This window comes from Anthonomus grandis, chromosome 2 (genome assembly GCF_022605725.1).
Source record: "Anthonomus grandis grandis chromosome 2, icAntGran1.3, whole genome shotgun sequence".
Lineage (NCBI taxonomy): Eukaryota > Metazoa > Arthropoda > Insecta > Coleoptera > Curculionidae > Anthonomus > Anthonomus grandis.
The window spans coordinates 36,485,516-36,502,784 of record NC_065547.1 but is presented as its reverse complement, the minus strand read 5'-3'; the positions used below and the strand labels follow the sequence as shown (position 1 = coordinate 36,502,784).

The 17,269-nt window shown below is 33.3% G+C and overlaps 1 protein-coding gene across 3 annotated transcripts in view; it reads right to left on the bottom strand.

Annotated features, from left to right (window-relative positions):
- Positions 1-17,269, bottom strand: part of LOC126748598 (CLIP-associating protein 1-A) — a 77,258-nt gene that overhangs the window by 31,100 nt on the left and 28,889 nt on the right. For 2 of the 3 annotated variants that reach the window (XM_050457945.1, XM_050457954.1), the window contains exons 11-17: positions 12,115-12,246; positions 11,934-11,954; positions 8,269-8,355; positions 4,795-4,911; positions 4,570-4,736; positions 4,381-4,512; positions 4,250-4,312 (exon numbers count right to left, since the gene is read on the bottom strand). In XM_050457945.1, the coding sequence (XP_050313902.1) occupies positions 4,250-4,312; positions 4,381-4,512; positions 4,570-4,736; positions 4,795-4,911; positions 8,269-8,355; positions 11,934-11,954; positions 12,115-12,246 (719 nt within the window). The remainder of the gene's footprint in view (positions 1-4,249; positions 4,313-4,380; positions 4,513-4,569; positions 4,737-4,794; positions 4,912-8,268; positions 8,356-11,933; positions 11,955-12,114; positions 12,247-17,269) is intronic. The other variant, XM_050457962.1, reaches the window with a different exon arrangement.

The window sequence follows — 17,269 nt, the reverse complement described above, 5'->3', positions numbered from 1 at the left end:
TTTAATTTTTTTGAGTAGATATTTTTATCATCAGGAAGTTAAAACAAAACCTTTTCCTCGCGTATTGATTTTAATTTACCAGCGGTCAATTAAAACTGAATCAAAAAACAAGTCAGAGGACCCAAAGATTCAAAGAAAAGAAATTTACCTTAGTATTTGTAAACACAAGTGACTTATTGTAACATATAAAATATGGCTTGCAGGAAAATAGCACCTAAAATTTTAGGTCCTCTAAACACCCTCCATTTCATGTTAAATATATCTCTCAATATATTTACTTACTTAGTTACTGTATTTACTTAACTGTACATACATCAAAAACATGATCCAATACACCATTCTTATACTCACTTTGATTTAACTCGTAGTATTTTAATACACTGCTCTTGCCCTTTACAATTTTCTTTATATAGTACTCATTGCTTTTCTTTACAATTTAATAATCAATACATAAAAGATTTTTCTAAACCCTGGTGTATGTGACTTGTGCCAATTTAAAACATCTGTAACTATGACTTATCTTAAGTTTAAAATCTTTTCTGTTTTTTTTTTTGTTTTTTTATCTCTTCTTTCTTCATTCAAGACCAATTCCTTTTAGGATTCCCTTGACGGACCCTGCTATGTCGGAAACATGTTATGAATTTTAAATTTTATGTAAAATAAACAAGTGTAGGGAGACTATGTGTTTTTCAATTTAGCTTACCCTAGAATAACTGATTTGCATACTATTTCCAAATGTAGAATAAGTTACGAAAGTTGCATATCGTCGGTTAAGATGCAATAGCTCGTAACTCACACTTTTTGCCAAAATGAGATTTTGTTACCATTATATTTGTGGCATATGCATATTATGCATATGCAATATCTCCCAAGCCACAGTTTGACGATAATTTAAATATATTTAAAATAAAAAATCTCGTATCCCACACTCATAAATGCAATACCACTTAAGCCACCAAGCCACCACATGTGCGGCTTACGAGGTATTGCCGTTTAAAGCAAAACATCGCATCCCACAGTGACAGGTGTATTGAAGTGGCTTACGAGGTTTTGACATTGTTTGTCATATCCCAGTGTAGTAACCCACACTGTGTTTGTTTTGTGTATTGTTCGCGTTTTAATTTAAATTTGTTTTAAAATGAATAGCGCATTTAATTATGATGTACGTAAACGAAGTAAATTACTTTTGAAATGTGTTTACCATCTACAGGTGAGTGTCCAATTAGTTTTAGTTTATTAATTTGTAAGTTAAAAGGTGACAGGCGACTCTTGAAATAATTTACCTAGGGGGACTAACAAATTTAAAAAAATAGTGTATGGTGCGTTTAGAACTCATAAAACCTTTGGGGTTGATTAACAGAGGTCTGATGTAATGATGTAAAGCTAATAAATGGCTAAAGCCTAAGCTACTAAGCTACTTAATACTGGCAACGTTGGTCATGTTTTATGTCAAATTCTGAAAAGGCACACCAAGTTAAGTATTTTGGTTTGTGTAAGAGAAAATTGTTTTTTTTTCAGAATGTAAATCCACTGAGGTAAATGAATGTGCTTCTAGTAGTTCAGGAGAAAATCAACCGATTGTGCTAGTAACTGTGCCGCCAGATGAACAAGTTGGCGATTATGAAAAAGAGTATCCAATAGAGCCTCAAATCTTGCACAATTATTTGCAAAGTTTTGAAGACATTATGGAGAATGAGACGATAGCTACTCAACCTACTGTCGATTCCGTTACAGAATTCTTTTTAGACGCGAACCAACCAAGAGAAGAATTATATACTTTAGAAAGCGAAACTTCAAGCAATATTTCGCAGTCACATAGTGTAATCGACATACCATTTAGTGATGTACCAAACAATACAAATTTTGAGATTATGGAGGACGAAACGGATGATAATGAAAGACTAAACAGCCCCAGGTTAGGAGACATGCAGACCGAGGAAGAAGCATCAGCCATGATATCAGAAAGAAACAATGAATCAGATTTGGAGAGTGACTCAAGTTACCAAGAAGAAAATAGTAATTTAATAATAACTTCATGTTGTTCATGAAGACAGTGGATCAAGTAGCAATAATGAAGAAAATGTGACTAAAAAACGTAAAAGGAAACCTTTAAAACAACTATGGAAGAGGGAAAAAAATAGAATTCTTCGCGAGAAAGGACAAAAATATACCGGATTTAAAAAAGACGGCAAGACCAAAAAATACAAACAAATTGCCCCTAAAGCTGAAAGAAAAATGGGCCCACCTTGTGATTCCAATCTTTGTAAAAATAGTAAACTACGTTCCTGTTCAAATATTTTCGAAGAGAAAAGAAGGCAGCTTTTTGAAGTTTTGGAAAATGACTTGGGATCAGCGCAAACTTTATGCGGTTAATAATGTAGCTCTGTTAGCTGTTAAAAGAAGATACAAAAAAAATGAAAATTCGTCGAGAAACTTTTCCATGTTTTATAGTTCAACAATAGATGGCCAGAAAACGAATGTTTGCAAAAAACTTTTCTTGTCTACTCTATGTCTAGGAGAATCAAGTAAGCTCATGGGTTAAAAAGGCTGAACATGGTATGCATGAATCAAAAGTTGGCAAGAATGAGAATAGGGCAGCTCACTTACGCGAAAAGAAAAATAGTGATAAGGATTTTTTAAATCAGGTTTTTGATGAATTGTCTTTCTTGCCATCCCATTATTGTCGTCAAACATCATCTAAGTTGTACTTGGACCAAAATGTGCCGCCAAAAAAAGCTTTATTTAGGGCGTATCTTTCAAGATGTGAAACTGAAAATAAAAAATCTATGAGTCGAAAAACCTTCGATGACCTGTTTCAAGAAAAAAATCTATCAGCCGAAAAAAGATAGGTGCGATCTTTGTTGCCAGTATGAAGTACGAAATTTAGAAGAAGGACTTTATGCGATACACATTGCTAAAAAAGATAGAGCAAGGCAAGAAAAGGCGAATGATATAAAATTGGCCGATGATGAAGAGGCAGTAGTGTTGATGATGGACTTGCAAGCTGTAAAAGTATGCCCCAGTTTGAATGCTAGTTCTTTGTACTATAAAACAAAATTATCCTGTCACAATTTTACAATTACGAACATAAAAACTAAGCATGTAATGTGTTACTGGTTTAGTGAAGTCAAAAGTGACCTTTCTGCTTCCACGTTTGCGTCTTTGGTCGTTTGATTTCGAGATTCACTAACAACAGCAAGCAAATTATTATTTACAGTGATGGGTGCACCTACCAAAATAGGAACAATATCATGGCCAATGTCCTTCTTGTTTTATCAGCAACCAAAAATATTATTATTCAACAGAAGTACCTTGAGCGTGGGCATACGCAAATGCAATGTGATTCTGTTCATAGTAGAATTGAGAGTAAAATCAAAGAAACTAAAGAGATTTACCTTCCTTCGACTTATTTGTCAATTACACGAGATGCTCGCAGAAATCCATTTCCTTATTGTGCGGAATGGGTCAATTATGACTTATTCCGTGACTTTTCTGTAAAGGTCAATCAAATATATGGTAGTATTAGACCAGGAAGCAAGAATGTTACGGATATCCGAGCGATAAAATACACCTCCGAAGGAATAATTTTCTATAAACAATGCCGAAAAGAAGTCTGCCTTATTTGGCCGCCACTAAATTTGACTAAGAAGAAAATAAAAGCTCAAAAGTTTAAACATCTCCAGGAACTTAAATCAGTTATTCCTGTAGATTGCCACGCCTTTCATGATAATTTGAGTCACATGTAGGTTTAGTTGGTTCCGATGTTCCTATTCTTGCTAAAAATTATATTTTTTGCATTTTAATAGTTACATTTTTATCTCAAGCCCCTTAGATGGACCTAAATTACATAATTCTGTTAACCCACATTTGGTCAACATTTAATTCGAGCAATATCTCGTAACCCACTTAAAAAGCTCAAAATCTTGAATAAATCATTATTTTTCTTTTTACGATCATACAGGTATTTTTTTTGTTGAATATCCAGGATTTATTGGTTTAAGGTACCGTCGCCGCTCACGTGTAGTTAGTTTCTTCTCCTCCTTTAAAAAAATGTTCATGGGGGTTACGAGCTACTGCATCTTAACCGACGATATATTAAAGCCTAAAACAGATATGTTTTAGGTGTTCTGTATAATACGAAGTAATGTGCGGAGTTCATGAATTTTCTAAGCAGGTGAAAAGAAGCAAGCTTTATATAGTTATGAAAGAAGCAAACCGTATATATCCCATGCCGTAAATATTTACTTACTCGACAGGGTTCCCACAGTTCCCTGCTCGTTAACCTTTGCTGGGAACCACTCCACGAGTATGACTATGATGAAAATAGTACATTATTACACGGAACATTCAAAAGTCAAACAAGGAAGAAGAGAAACTTACGTCACTGGGTCTTTTAAACGAATCGTAAGACCGTTCGGAACAAATACTGGAAGTCTCAGACTCGTCCGAGTGATTATCTATGGACCTCATCGTTTTCCTGGGGCTTCTATACGGTCCCTCTGGCGAGTCCATCTAGAATAATTGACAATAAGCCAAGACATAATTTGATTTCCCTCGTTAGAAACTTACAAATGCGTCTGCCAAAGCACTCTCGGCTTCCCGGCTTTGCTGCAATATCTTCTGAGCCAAAACCGGTCTGGAAGCTGGACTGAGCGGAGGTCGATCTGTGCTTCGCCTAAACCTAGATAGGCTAGATCCCCTACTAGGACTAGTTTCTCTTGAAGTGTCTCTAGAACCTATATAGGTTTTGAGGTGTAAAATTCAGTGAATCAATTCATTCATATTATTTATCACCTTGAGTAGATCTAGGAATACCAGAAGATAATCTTCGTGGCCGTGGAGATTCGTGTTCCGCTGACCTATTATACAAGTACGCCAGGCGGGAACTGGGCGATCCCGATCTGCTTGTAGCTGTAAATAAACTTGTATGTATGCCAAAAAAAAATAATAATAAATATGTACAAAAATGTTACTCCGCAAAGAACATTTAAAAAGTTGCTTATTTTTTAGTTTCATAATAGCCTAAAGCCGTTTATTATAAAGAAAAACTGAACCTAAGTAAGAGTTGTGATTTCGATAAACGCTTAATGATGAATTACCAAATCTATTCAGTTTGACTCTTATAGGACACCAAATTTGCAAAGTTATGCTCAAAGATGACGAAGTCTACATTTCATTTCGTCAAACAATCACTTTAATGGATGGAATTCTCTAAGAAATACTTGTATAAATACTTAATGATTTTTATTGTGATACTTTTGATATTGATTCTTAAAATTATTTATATGTACCAAGCCACTTAATGGTAAAAAGAATTTGTAAATGGTTTTGTGATGTTCTAGAAAAAAGCTACAGAGTAGTGCTAAGTTTTTTATATGTTCTAATTAACGTCATTGAGTTTATTTGACGTATACTGTAGGCAAAAATTTAAGTTTCACTAGTAATTGAATTCTATTGAGTGAATAATCAGTTTATATGTTTTTTTTCACGGTTTATTTTCCTCTTTCGTTTATGAAATATGAAATCTACGGTTATCTACAGTTCTTGTCGAGCCAATTTTATACAGAAATTATAGTCATTACCTCAAGAATCTAGACATGTAATCGATCCTCTCATTTTTATGAGAGGTTTATCGGGTTTTCCTTTATAACCATTTTCTGACGGTTTCGCCGATTCAAAGTAATCATATAGTAAAGTATTCATATATCCCCTACAAAGACTTTAATCAATCCATAAAATACTAAGTCTCGAAACTAAGATCTACTCAAAAAGAAAAGATCTAACTATAAATTCAAATTCAAAATGGTTTATTTGTCAAAATATTCAGTTTTATAGCTCAATAAAAATTACAAAGAAAAAAAATTATATTGACAAATAGAACTATCCTCTCGATTATAGAACAACAAAGAAGGGATGAAAAAGCTCATTACAATTTACAGAAACAATTTTACAAAAATAACGTTTTTATATAGGCATGCAAAGTAAGATATACAATTAGTTAACCTAAGATTTTTAAAACAGGCAGCGGCAGTGCGACAACAGACGAGCGCAAGGAGAGAGGATAGACGAGGCGAAAAAAAGACTCCAAAAAATAACCCCAAGATGCGTGCATCAAGACCATAAGTGAAATTGCTCAATATAAGTGAAAAAGTCTCGGCATAATTTAGAAGAAAAATCAAGGTCTTACTTAACCTTATTAATTGATAGGCCTTACACACAAATGGCAGTTACAATCCTTTCATACTTTAGTACGGTTCTAGGCAAAGGCATGAATTTTGATTTAAGAGCTAAATAGCTTAAAGAATATGTTTCTGAGACCGAACCAAGGATTTATAGGCAGGCGACGGCTAATTTTTAGGCTAATATGGCAATTGTTAACAATAGGTACAAGATGGAGTCTAAAACTCCATATTCTCCAATGACTTTATACTGCATTCATACGACTAAGGCTCTTATATGAACCTGTGGTATGAAGACCAGCGGCATTAAAGGTCACCAACGCACAAAAACTGATGAGACTATAAAGACTGGTTTGTTTGGAATTACTAGAGCCATCAGAAGAACACCTGCGGCACCTCTAAACATTCTTGTTGTGCTATCGGAACTCCTAGTCTGAAATTGAAAGAGAGGTCATGGTGGAGCATAAGAGGATGAAGGATAGTGCAGAATGGCGCAATGTTCACTTAGGAAAAGACTATATGGCAATCGCTCTTTGGATGTGTAACATACCAGCGAGTGGCAAAGTAAGTTTAAAGAGAGGCTTTCGGGTGGAAATTCCGGTAAGGGAAGAACGGTTAACAAACCAAATCAAGGAGCTAAACGATTTTCAACGGTGTCATAAATGGAAAGCACCAAGTCAGCCGGAGCCGGAATGTACAGGAAGGAAACGAACTCAAGAAGAAACGAATCCTTTCCACTAGGAAAACACACCACAGTTTTCCAAACAGAGGTGCTTGCTATATTTCAAGTAGCAAACAAACGGGATGCATTCAAAGGTAACGACAGGATGTGTATCTACTCTGATAGTCAAGCTGCCCTCAAGGGGATTTGAAAACCCAGGGTCACCTCAGCGTTAGTGCAGTGAAGAGTGCAGAGACGCATTGGAAAGACTGGCAGCAAACAAGGAAGTGATACTGTGTGGATTCCAGGATGTCGGTGGCAATAAACGGGCTAACGAACAAGCAAGGCGAGGTTCATAGGGGGTAAGGTTCAAAAAGGGCATATCCAGTACCCCCAGAAAATTTATGTTTGGGTTGGTATATTGGGAGAAGGCATCATCGTCCCAATATTTATACCAGGTAATTTAAATGGCGACATGTTTTCTCATGATCAGACGGTCATACAAAGAAATTTATCTTTAGAAGAATGCTTACTACAATTCCAACAAAATGGAGCACCTCCTCATTATGTAGTTCCAATGGGTAATCATTATCCTAACCAGTGGATTGGAAGAAGAGATCCTTTGAATGGCCTCATACTCTATAAAAGGCTATTCAATAGGACCTAATAGGCAATCTACATCCAGGACCTAACTCCTCTTGACTTCTTTTTGTGGGTCACCTAAAATCTGTGGTTTTTAAAACGCAACCTGAGTCACTAGAGCAACTCCAGCATAAAATAGGAATGCTGTGCTATATCCAAAGAAACATTTATAAATGTACGTGAAGAATTTAAAGGTAGGCTTTATCATTGTCCTCAAAATAACGGAAATTATTTTTAACATTGAATTAAATAATAATAAAAATTTTAAAAAAGTGTTTTTATTTATTTCCTTCCTTGATAAACAGAGAAGAATTTTCTGAAATGTGGCTTTCTATTCTATGGTATCATTGGAAAGCATTTTTCAAGAGCTTTAAGATGATGTATCACTCTCGATGTTAGGGTTATATCTCACCGGTGTCCAATGGATTGTACAAAAGGATTAGATAGTATGCTTGTTTCTGTTTCTCCTTCGTTATATAGAAAATGTCTTCAGCGTTGTTTTATTCAGTTTTTCAATTTTTTAAATTGTTACTCAAAACTCCTGCCTTTTCCGTATCAAAACTATATTGCTACCTAGTATTTACAATGTGTATCTTGTCTAGGTTTTTTGATAGGCTCAAGCACGTTTCTTGAGAGGTGTCAAAGTAAACTATGTCTAGCGGCGGCTATACAATTTGAAAAACATTTGAGATAGACGCACAATAAGTTAAGCGAAATTTTCTTAAAATAAGTTATTGTTGCATTCAACGTATTCAAAATATTTGAAAAAGCAATAATATCACTTACGTTGTGATTGTGAATTTCGGCTCCTTGTTCGGCCCATACGTTCAGGAGAGGCCGTTGCGAAAGTATCTGGAGCCCTTTTTGGCCGTGCTGTAGTAAAAATAATTGTTAAAATACTATACGATTGAAAATGCATTCAAAATCTATAATATATTTTTGTTCACCTATTCTTTGCCATTACACCATAATTTTAGTATATGTTGGCGAAAATTCAAAAAATAAACAAGGTATGTACAGTGCAAGTCTGTAACTTGGAATAAATGAGGCGTATTTGCAAAAACGTCTGGATACCTCGAATATTGTTTTTTAGAATCGCATTCCTTTTTAAACCTTTTTATAGGATGTGTTATATCAGAATTACTAATAAAAAGTTTTTAGATTCCTCAGAACATTCTAGACATATTTCATGTAGAATGTCTATACCTATACTTTAGGCAATAGAAGTTTTTGGATTTTATACTCTCTAACTGGTAATAAATTCATTAAATCAAAGAAACCTTTCTGAAAATCCCAAAGAAGTAATTTTTTCCCGAGAGCCCAAAAATGGCCCCTAAAAATGCAAGCTCTCGGCTAATCGGACAGCTACGACCTCGCGGATGGTCTCGTTGCATTCAGAGGTACGAAACTAGGTCAAAACCGGTGGAATTTTCCCAATAGTGCAAATATAAGCCGAGATAACGACCTTCAAAGTATGAGATTTTTGATTTTTCGGGTATACCCCCCAAAATCGAATTTTTTCACCAACATTTTTTTTTTTCGAACGAACTATACCAGCGATTGTTCTCATCACCTACATCATGAAAACACGGGGTTATAATCGGATTCGAACAGAACTAAGGGAATGAGAGACAAATGAGAATTTTTGACCTGGTTTTAGGGCCCATTGTTGGGCTCAAATGCAAGATCTCGACTAATATGAGAGCTACAACCTTGCGGATGATCTCTTTGTATTCGAAAGGACGAAACAAAGTTTCAAACGCGTTGGAATTTTCCCGATAGTGATCATAGAAGTCAAGATATCGACCCCCAAAGTTTGCGATTTTTTATTTTTCGGGTATACCCGTATCGAATTTGTTCACCAAAAATTGATCTATTTAGGAATATTTAACATTTTTCCATATTTGCCTGTAAGTTTCTGTACATTTTTCTAAGATTATGTAAACCCTTGTAAATTTTAAATTTTTAGCTAAATGTAATAATACCGTGCCATCTATGTAATTAGTTAGAATGCACTATCCTCACCCAAAGAGAGCGCTATTCGGTAACGATTAATAACGATAAAATTTGAAAAAAGTTTCACATGACGCAACCGTCAAAGTGCCGGTAAAATAGTAATTGGATAAACCTCAATAGAAAAACACAATTTTAGAATGATACCAAGAATATTAAAGAATTGAGACAGTGATATGTCTGAAAAATCGACCAATAAGTCGGAATTTTTCCTCTCCTAAGACCTATAACCTGGTAGCAGTTGAAAAATAAGAAAAGAATTATAATAAAATAAGTGTTTTCATACGTATATGGATAAACCTCAATAGAAAAGCGCAATTTTAGAATGATACCAGGGATATTAAAGAATTGAGATAGGGATATGTCCGAAAAACCGACCTCTTCTGAGACCTATATCCTGGACGCAGTTTAAAAATAAAGGAAGAATTATAATAAAATGATAGATTAAACTAGCATCAGGTCAGCAAATGTATGTATATTTTTTGTCAAACTATGTTTAAGGATTTTTCTTGGAAGTATTGCTTACATCAGCATGTTCATAGGAAAAGCTGCAATCAATTTCGCTGTTTTTGCTACATTTCATACACATGTTAACCGTTATCATGCGATATCTTAAAGAAGTGACAAATCCGAACAGGTAAAAATTAAATCATTTTTACTAACTTTATTTAATTGTATTTGTATTCGCATTTATTTATCCGAAGATTAAATAATTTTGTGCCCTTGACCTTTGGTGCAAAGACAATTTTTCCAAAGAGGAGAATATACTAAAGAAGCATTTTGGTAGGGCAATTTATTGAAATTGTATGTCTCATAGTTTTGATTGATGGATGAATTGGATGGTATTTGAAAAATCTTGTATCGGTTTCTCTTTTATGAATTAAATTATGTGATACTTCTTGTAAAATATGCAAAAAACTAAACAAACTATAGGATGTTTCGTTATCTCAGCATCAAACATTGAAAATCAATAGTGCTCATAAAAAAAAGCTTTCGTCAAACCATGAATATGTAAAAAAATAGGACACGTTTTTTTTAGTACCTCGAAGCATGAATACCAGAGCATGATTTGCTTGGTTGGAGTTTTTACCCAGAGAACCTAGAGAGCCTTCAAATCCTGAAATTCTTTGATGGAATTTTTCAAAAAAAGTGCAGAATATTTGTATTTTCAAGTTGACTCATAGACTTTGCCTGCAATTTATGGTATTCCAAAATTGGTTTGATTTGTCACAATTGAAAGGTATATTGAGGTGTATAACTTAAACTTAAAGAGTTCTTGGAGACGGTAATTGGAAAAAGCGCCTTAAATACTTGTAAAGTATAGACTGCATTTAAGAATTGAAAGGGCAAAGGCTTTGCATTTCACTGACCACCTACGACTAGAAGATGGATGATTTTCATCTAGAAATTGAGAGTTAATGGATTCTTTAGTTACTTCATTAAGATTTTATTTTATAAACTGTAACTTTCCCCATCATTATAAATAGATTTTAGAGCATTAAGATTTGATATTTAATTTTTCAGAGAGAATCTCAATTTAGATAACTTGCTCATGGTGGATTTATGGTAAATACATACATACATGAACAATTTGACTGGACACTATTTGATAAGATAACTGAAGTAGACATACCACAGCATCTATAGTCTCAGAGCTTGCAACTTGAATTTCATTATCAACAAATTGGTCATCTGAAAATACCTTCTTTTCGGGATACAGTAAGCAAAATTTAAACAAGTAATAACGTACTTTTAGACCTATTATCCGTACTATGTCAAAGATATACTTTATAATGTAATTACACTGTCAAAATTTCATTGCAATCGTTCCAATATCATTCTTCATATTAATGAGTGCTTTTAATTAATTTATTTATTGCATCCTTTATCTTGGAAACAAATCATTTTAGTACATAGGTTTATAGAAGCTTCTTTTTTGTTTTAAAAGGTGGTATCGATTCTCAGAGTTTGATCGACTCTCAAAATTTTATATCACGTTTCATGGAACACACTTTACCTGAATAACCAAAGTTGCCAATGATAATTAAGGTAATTTTACAAATATGTTTTACAGTATCTGCTGAATTTATTCCATTCTTCAAGTTATTCATGGATATTAAGAAACGAGTTCAACGATAAGTGTAGGTCATTCATTGTTTATGAAATATGTCTAGAATGTTCTGAAGAATCTAAAAATTGAGTAAGATTTAAGGTATTTCATTTAAAATAAGAAAGTTGATATTAGTAACTGATACAGGATTTACCCTAGATAATAACAAGAACTTTTATTGAATTTACACCCAATTATAAATAACAAACGACGTCTTTCAGCATTTGGTCCCCTCTTACCTATTATCAAATTTATTCCAGGCTACAGACTCGTGCTGTATAAGATATAATGACAAAGAATAAAACTGAACAAATAAAAATATCGTTACCTGACTGAAATACCTCTCCCTCTGCAATCAGGCACATGAAAAAAAGCAATGTAGGTTAATGGTTACATACGCAAACAAAACTGTTAAAATAATGATCCAGTTGTACACATGCAAAACCATGCAATTAAACTATGGTGAAAAATGTAATTATGGTAGTCGTATGAAAAAATGGAAAACGTACGAAGACTAGCGGTGCCAGATTGAATTTTGTTCCTCGCCATAGCGGAATACTGTGCTCTTGCTTTAGCCCGTTGTGCCGCCTGAAGATCTATCGCCGAGTTGCTTCTAAATCCACCTTTTTTATTGCTGCTATCTACAAGGAAAACTTTAGGTTTAATGGGTGAACGAAGCTATTTAATATTTACAAAAAAAAGCCATAAACCAATATAATATTCCTTTAATTAAATCGTGTAAAGCGGGGATTAACTTAAAACGGTTTATGAAATGCTCTTTTTACAGGTGCTAAATAACAGCAAAAAAAATACAAATAATCAATGAAACTGTAGAAATAATTACATACTCTCAGGCCTAGTCAATACGGGAATTCCGCTACGTTGTCTATATGATCTGGGCAACGAAGGTACCCTGTGCAAACCAGCGCTTGACAAGTTTTCTGTGCTGCCTAATTCAGCGTATCCAAATTTAGCAGCGTTAAATAATATAAATATTCATCTGAGTAAGTTTTTATTCAAATAAACAGACAACAATAAAAGGCTTGTTCCATATTCATGAATTAGAATACCTTTTTGGGCCTAATAGATTGTATATATACAGGGTGTCCCAAAAAAGAGTGTCAAGCGAGCGCCCAGAGATAGAGCAACTCTAGAGGAATCCGAATCACCCCCATGTATATGATCCGATTTTTTTTTAGTTTAGGAGTTTTTACAAATTTACATTTTTTGTGATTTTTTAGTATTATTCGACTTTTATGCTTATTTCTGCTATATTCATAGTAAATAGGTAAGGCGAATGCCTGATTTTTATTTTATTATTTAGATAAAAGTTGACTCTGACAAAAACAAAGATAATTTGATCCAGAAATTAAAATATTGCTTACAAAAATAAATAAATTGTGACGTAAAAAGCAAAAGTAAAAAAAGTTCAACAAAGTTAAAGGCGTTTTAAAAATTAAAATATTTTTTTTAAACCCAAGTATTAAAAAAACTTTATCAGTTGCTTACCTTGTCAGCCTTTTACCGCGATTATTTTATCTAGTTAAATTTATTGCATCATACCTAAATATAAGTTCAAATATTGTCAAGCCTAAAATCCTAAAATTAATATCTTGTTTTAAAAGAAGTTGTCCGTATTGATTTGAGTAACTGAAAATGCAATTGCCAAAACAAGTTTATGCTTAAAAAATTTAGTATTCTAAACCATATACCAACAAATAATAAACCACTGGCCCGTTACTATTTTCACATTCTTTCACATGCAGTACTTAGTAGTGTACAGTAGCGATTTCACGTACATTAGCGATTTTTGATAAATACGTCTTAACGAACTGGTTTCTTTTACATTTGTGTGCACATTGATCTGAATTAGTTTTTTTATTTTCTTTTTTTAAGTGGAATTTCAAGTTTAAGTTTATTTATTTTGTAAGTGGTAAAGTCGATTTTTTTCTGTACTGTATTTTGTGAATATGGCTAGACGCGCGGCCCCTTTTACAAGCGAAGACTTTGAACAAATGCATTACTTTTACGGATATGCGAGAGGGAATGCTTTGGAAGCAGCTAGATTATACCGGAGGCAAGTAGAACGCAGAAGTGATCCAATACCAGAGAGATGGCCTGATCATCGCATGATACTAAGAGTTCGCGATGCTTATAGGGAAGGGCGAGTACCGGGGACTATTCCTGGACGACCGTTAGGGATGAGAGATCCAGATTTGGTAGATGCAGTGGTCGAAGAAGTTGAAGCAAATCCAAATGTAAGCCTTAGAGCAATTGAGTACCGTATCGGAATACCGAAAAAGGCCCATAGAATACTCCATGAGATGGGTTATCATCCATATCATATTCAAAGGGTGCAACAACTAAAACCCGAAGATTATCCGAGAAGAGTAAGATTCTGTGAAGAAATGTTGCAACGTCAAGCGGCAAATGAACATTTTTTTAATTCAATTTTATGGACCGACGAATCGAATTTCAAGCGCACTGGCATTTTTAATATTCATAATTATCATTCCTGTTTTATCATTCCTGTTAACTTACACGACAATCAAATTTTTAAGAGCAATTCGGTGTAAACCTCTGGTCTGGGATAGTAAATGAAAAACTAATTGGTCCCTTTGAATTACCCGACCGATTGAATGGAGAATCCTATTTAAATTTTTTAACAGAAAATCTCCACGAGCTGTTAGAAGATGTTAATTTGGAGACAAGAAGAGTCATGTTTTTTCAGAACGATGAGGCTCCTTGCCATTATGCGATAAATGTTCGAGAATATCTGAATAGGCGATTTAGACACAAGTGGATCGGTCGAGGTGGACCAATTCAGTGGCCCCCCAGGTCACCGGACTTAAACCCAATTGATTTTTTTGTTTGGGGTTACTACAAGGAGGTCGTGTACGCTCAAGAGTCAAGAAACTTAGAAGAACTAAGAATAGAAATTAATGAAGCAAAACAAACCGTAAAAAATAACAGATTAGCATTTAGACAGTTAAAAGATATTTTTTTTCGCCGATGCCGTATTTGTATTGAACAACAAAGTCGTCATTTTGAAAACTTTATGTAATAATTAAAGATAAATTGATTAAAACACTTTTTGCTTTATTTCATTTATTAGTAAATCTTTTTTTGTTTTCCTTTTAACTGTTATTTAGATAAGATGCGATAAGGGTAGCCCAATGAATTTTTTATAGTGAAAAGCTGATAGACCGATAAGGTTTCTTAAATAATTATGTTTTGAAAAAAAAATGCTGTAATTTTTAAAACGCCTTTAACTTTGTTGAACTTGTTTTACTTTTGTTTTTTATGTCACAATTTATTTATTTTTGTAAGCAATATTTTAATTTCTGGACCAATCTTTGTTCTTGTCAGAGTCAACTTTTATCTAAATAATAAAATAAAAATCAGGCATTCGCCTTAGCCATTAGTATGAAATTATGTATGAATTAGCATTTAGTATGAATATAGCAGAAATAAGCATAAAAGTCGAATAATACTAAAAAATCACAAAAAATGGAATAACTCCTAAACTAAAAAAAATCGGATCATATACATGGGGGTGATTCAGATTCCCCAAGGGTTGCTCTATCTCTGGGCGCTCGCTTGACACTCTTTTTTGGGACACCCGGTATATATATATTAATAAAAATATTTTATGTTAGGAGAATAGTTAGGAGTATAGTATACATAAATTACATTTTTGAACCTTTTAATACAATTATACCAATCTATCAATAGCTTCAACTTTTGCTATTTACACAAAGGAGCAAACTGATTTTGGTCCATCAAATTAATCAAACAGCTTAATATGGACGAAACGAGCTTATCCATATCAAACGCAGTCTTTCTAAGACTTATATAAAATATTTTATTTGGAAAAGTACGAGAGGCTATAACAGGCATTATCTTCATATAGCCTATTACCCAATTTTAATTATTGGCTAATAGGAGTTTATTACCTAATAAGCACCTGCAGCAGTAAAAAATATTTCCAAATATAGATCTAGGTGACTTAACCTCCAAGCAAATAATGAAAAAACTATAAATTCTTTTATATATATACCTCTACTTAAGTGGGCAACATATGGCAAACTTTGTTATTATTAGTTTTATGAAGAAAACTTGATCTTTATAAAAAACCCTCCATGTTCCAAAACCTAAAATGCAATAATCCAATATCAAATTTTATTAATCGTATACGAGGTTTGTCACAAAATCTGAATTTTGCTCAAGAGTAAAATACCTTTATTTTTGATAATACCGAAAATTGTTATGAAGAGAAGTTGGTTAGACCTAAAGACGATGTTGAAATATGTAATTTTATCCTGGTACTTTAACAAATATTATACAAATTTTTGTCAAATTGCCTAGAACATTTATATTTTTTATTCATTACAAACGTTATAAGTACATTTACAAACTAATGAGCAAATTTTTATAAAACAAAATAACTAATAATAAGAAGTAATCTCTTTTTGAACACTCATACTTTTATAACCTTTCAATTACTTAATGTCTGTCTTATAACACTTTCGGGATGCATTTAAATCAATAATACCATAATAATTATTTATTATAAATATTTGTAATAACGAGCTTTATTAGCTCCTTCAATTGACTAATGACTTAATATACTTCTCTTTCAATACAGGTAATTGTTCTATCACAAATGTTTTTCCACATTCTTTTAATCGTAACTGGAATAATACCCTGAAGCCATTCTGTAATGATTATTTCCAAGTGAGCAACATCTGTAAATGGCCTTTAAATATAAATTGAATAACAGTCATGAAAAAAGTATGGAACGATTTTCTTTTCCCCCACATCATTAATAAATATTTATCAATAACAGATTCTATGTCAAAATACTACTAAATAAATGACCTTTTATTTGAGAAATAAAAATAGAAATTAAAATAATGGGCCTTATGAAACATTAAAAAAAACTCTGTGGACAAATGTATAGAAATACTATAAAAATATTTAAATTTACAGAAATTAAAAATGCAAAATACAATATTTTGTCGAAAAACCCATTTCCTTACTAACTTTCCTAGATCTTCTTGTCATTGAATCTACAAGATTTTGACACACTTCAATTGGAATATTCTTCCACTTATCTTGTAAAATCTCCTATAAATAATTTTCATTACGTATTATTCTTTATCTAATATACCGCTCCAAGTGCTCCCAAAGGTGTTCAATCGGATTTAGGTCCGGTGATTGCGAAGGCCACTGTAGGTATTCAACGCTTTTCTCTAAAAACCAATTTTTTTACCAAAGGGATGAGAGTTTGGGATCATTATCTTGTTGATATCTCCACAAAAGAGGCATTTCTTCTTCAGCATAAGAAAACATCATATTCTATAATTCTTGGCAATACATAAATTAATCCATTTTCTAATTATTTTTACCATCGGACCCGTCCCAACCCTTGGAAAGCATTCCCAGACCATAATACTACCACCTCCATGCCTTACAGTAGGTTTTTCGTACTTAATGTCAATTTTTTTTCCTACAGGCCTTCAGACAAATGATCTTCCATCTGAACCAAATACTTTAATTTTACTTTCATCACTCCAAAGCCCTGTACTCCAGTTTGGAGATGTCCAATTTAAATGCCTTTGAACAAACAGGAGTCTTGCCTTTCAATTTTTTTTTTTTTTA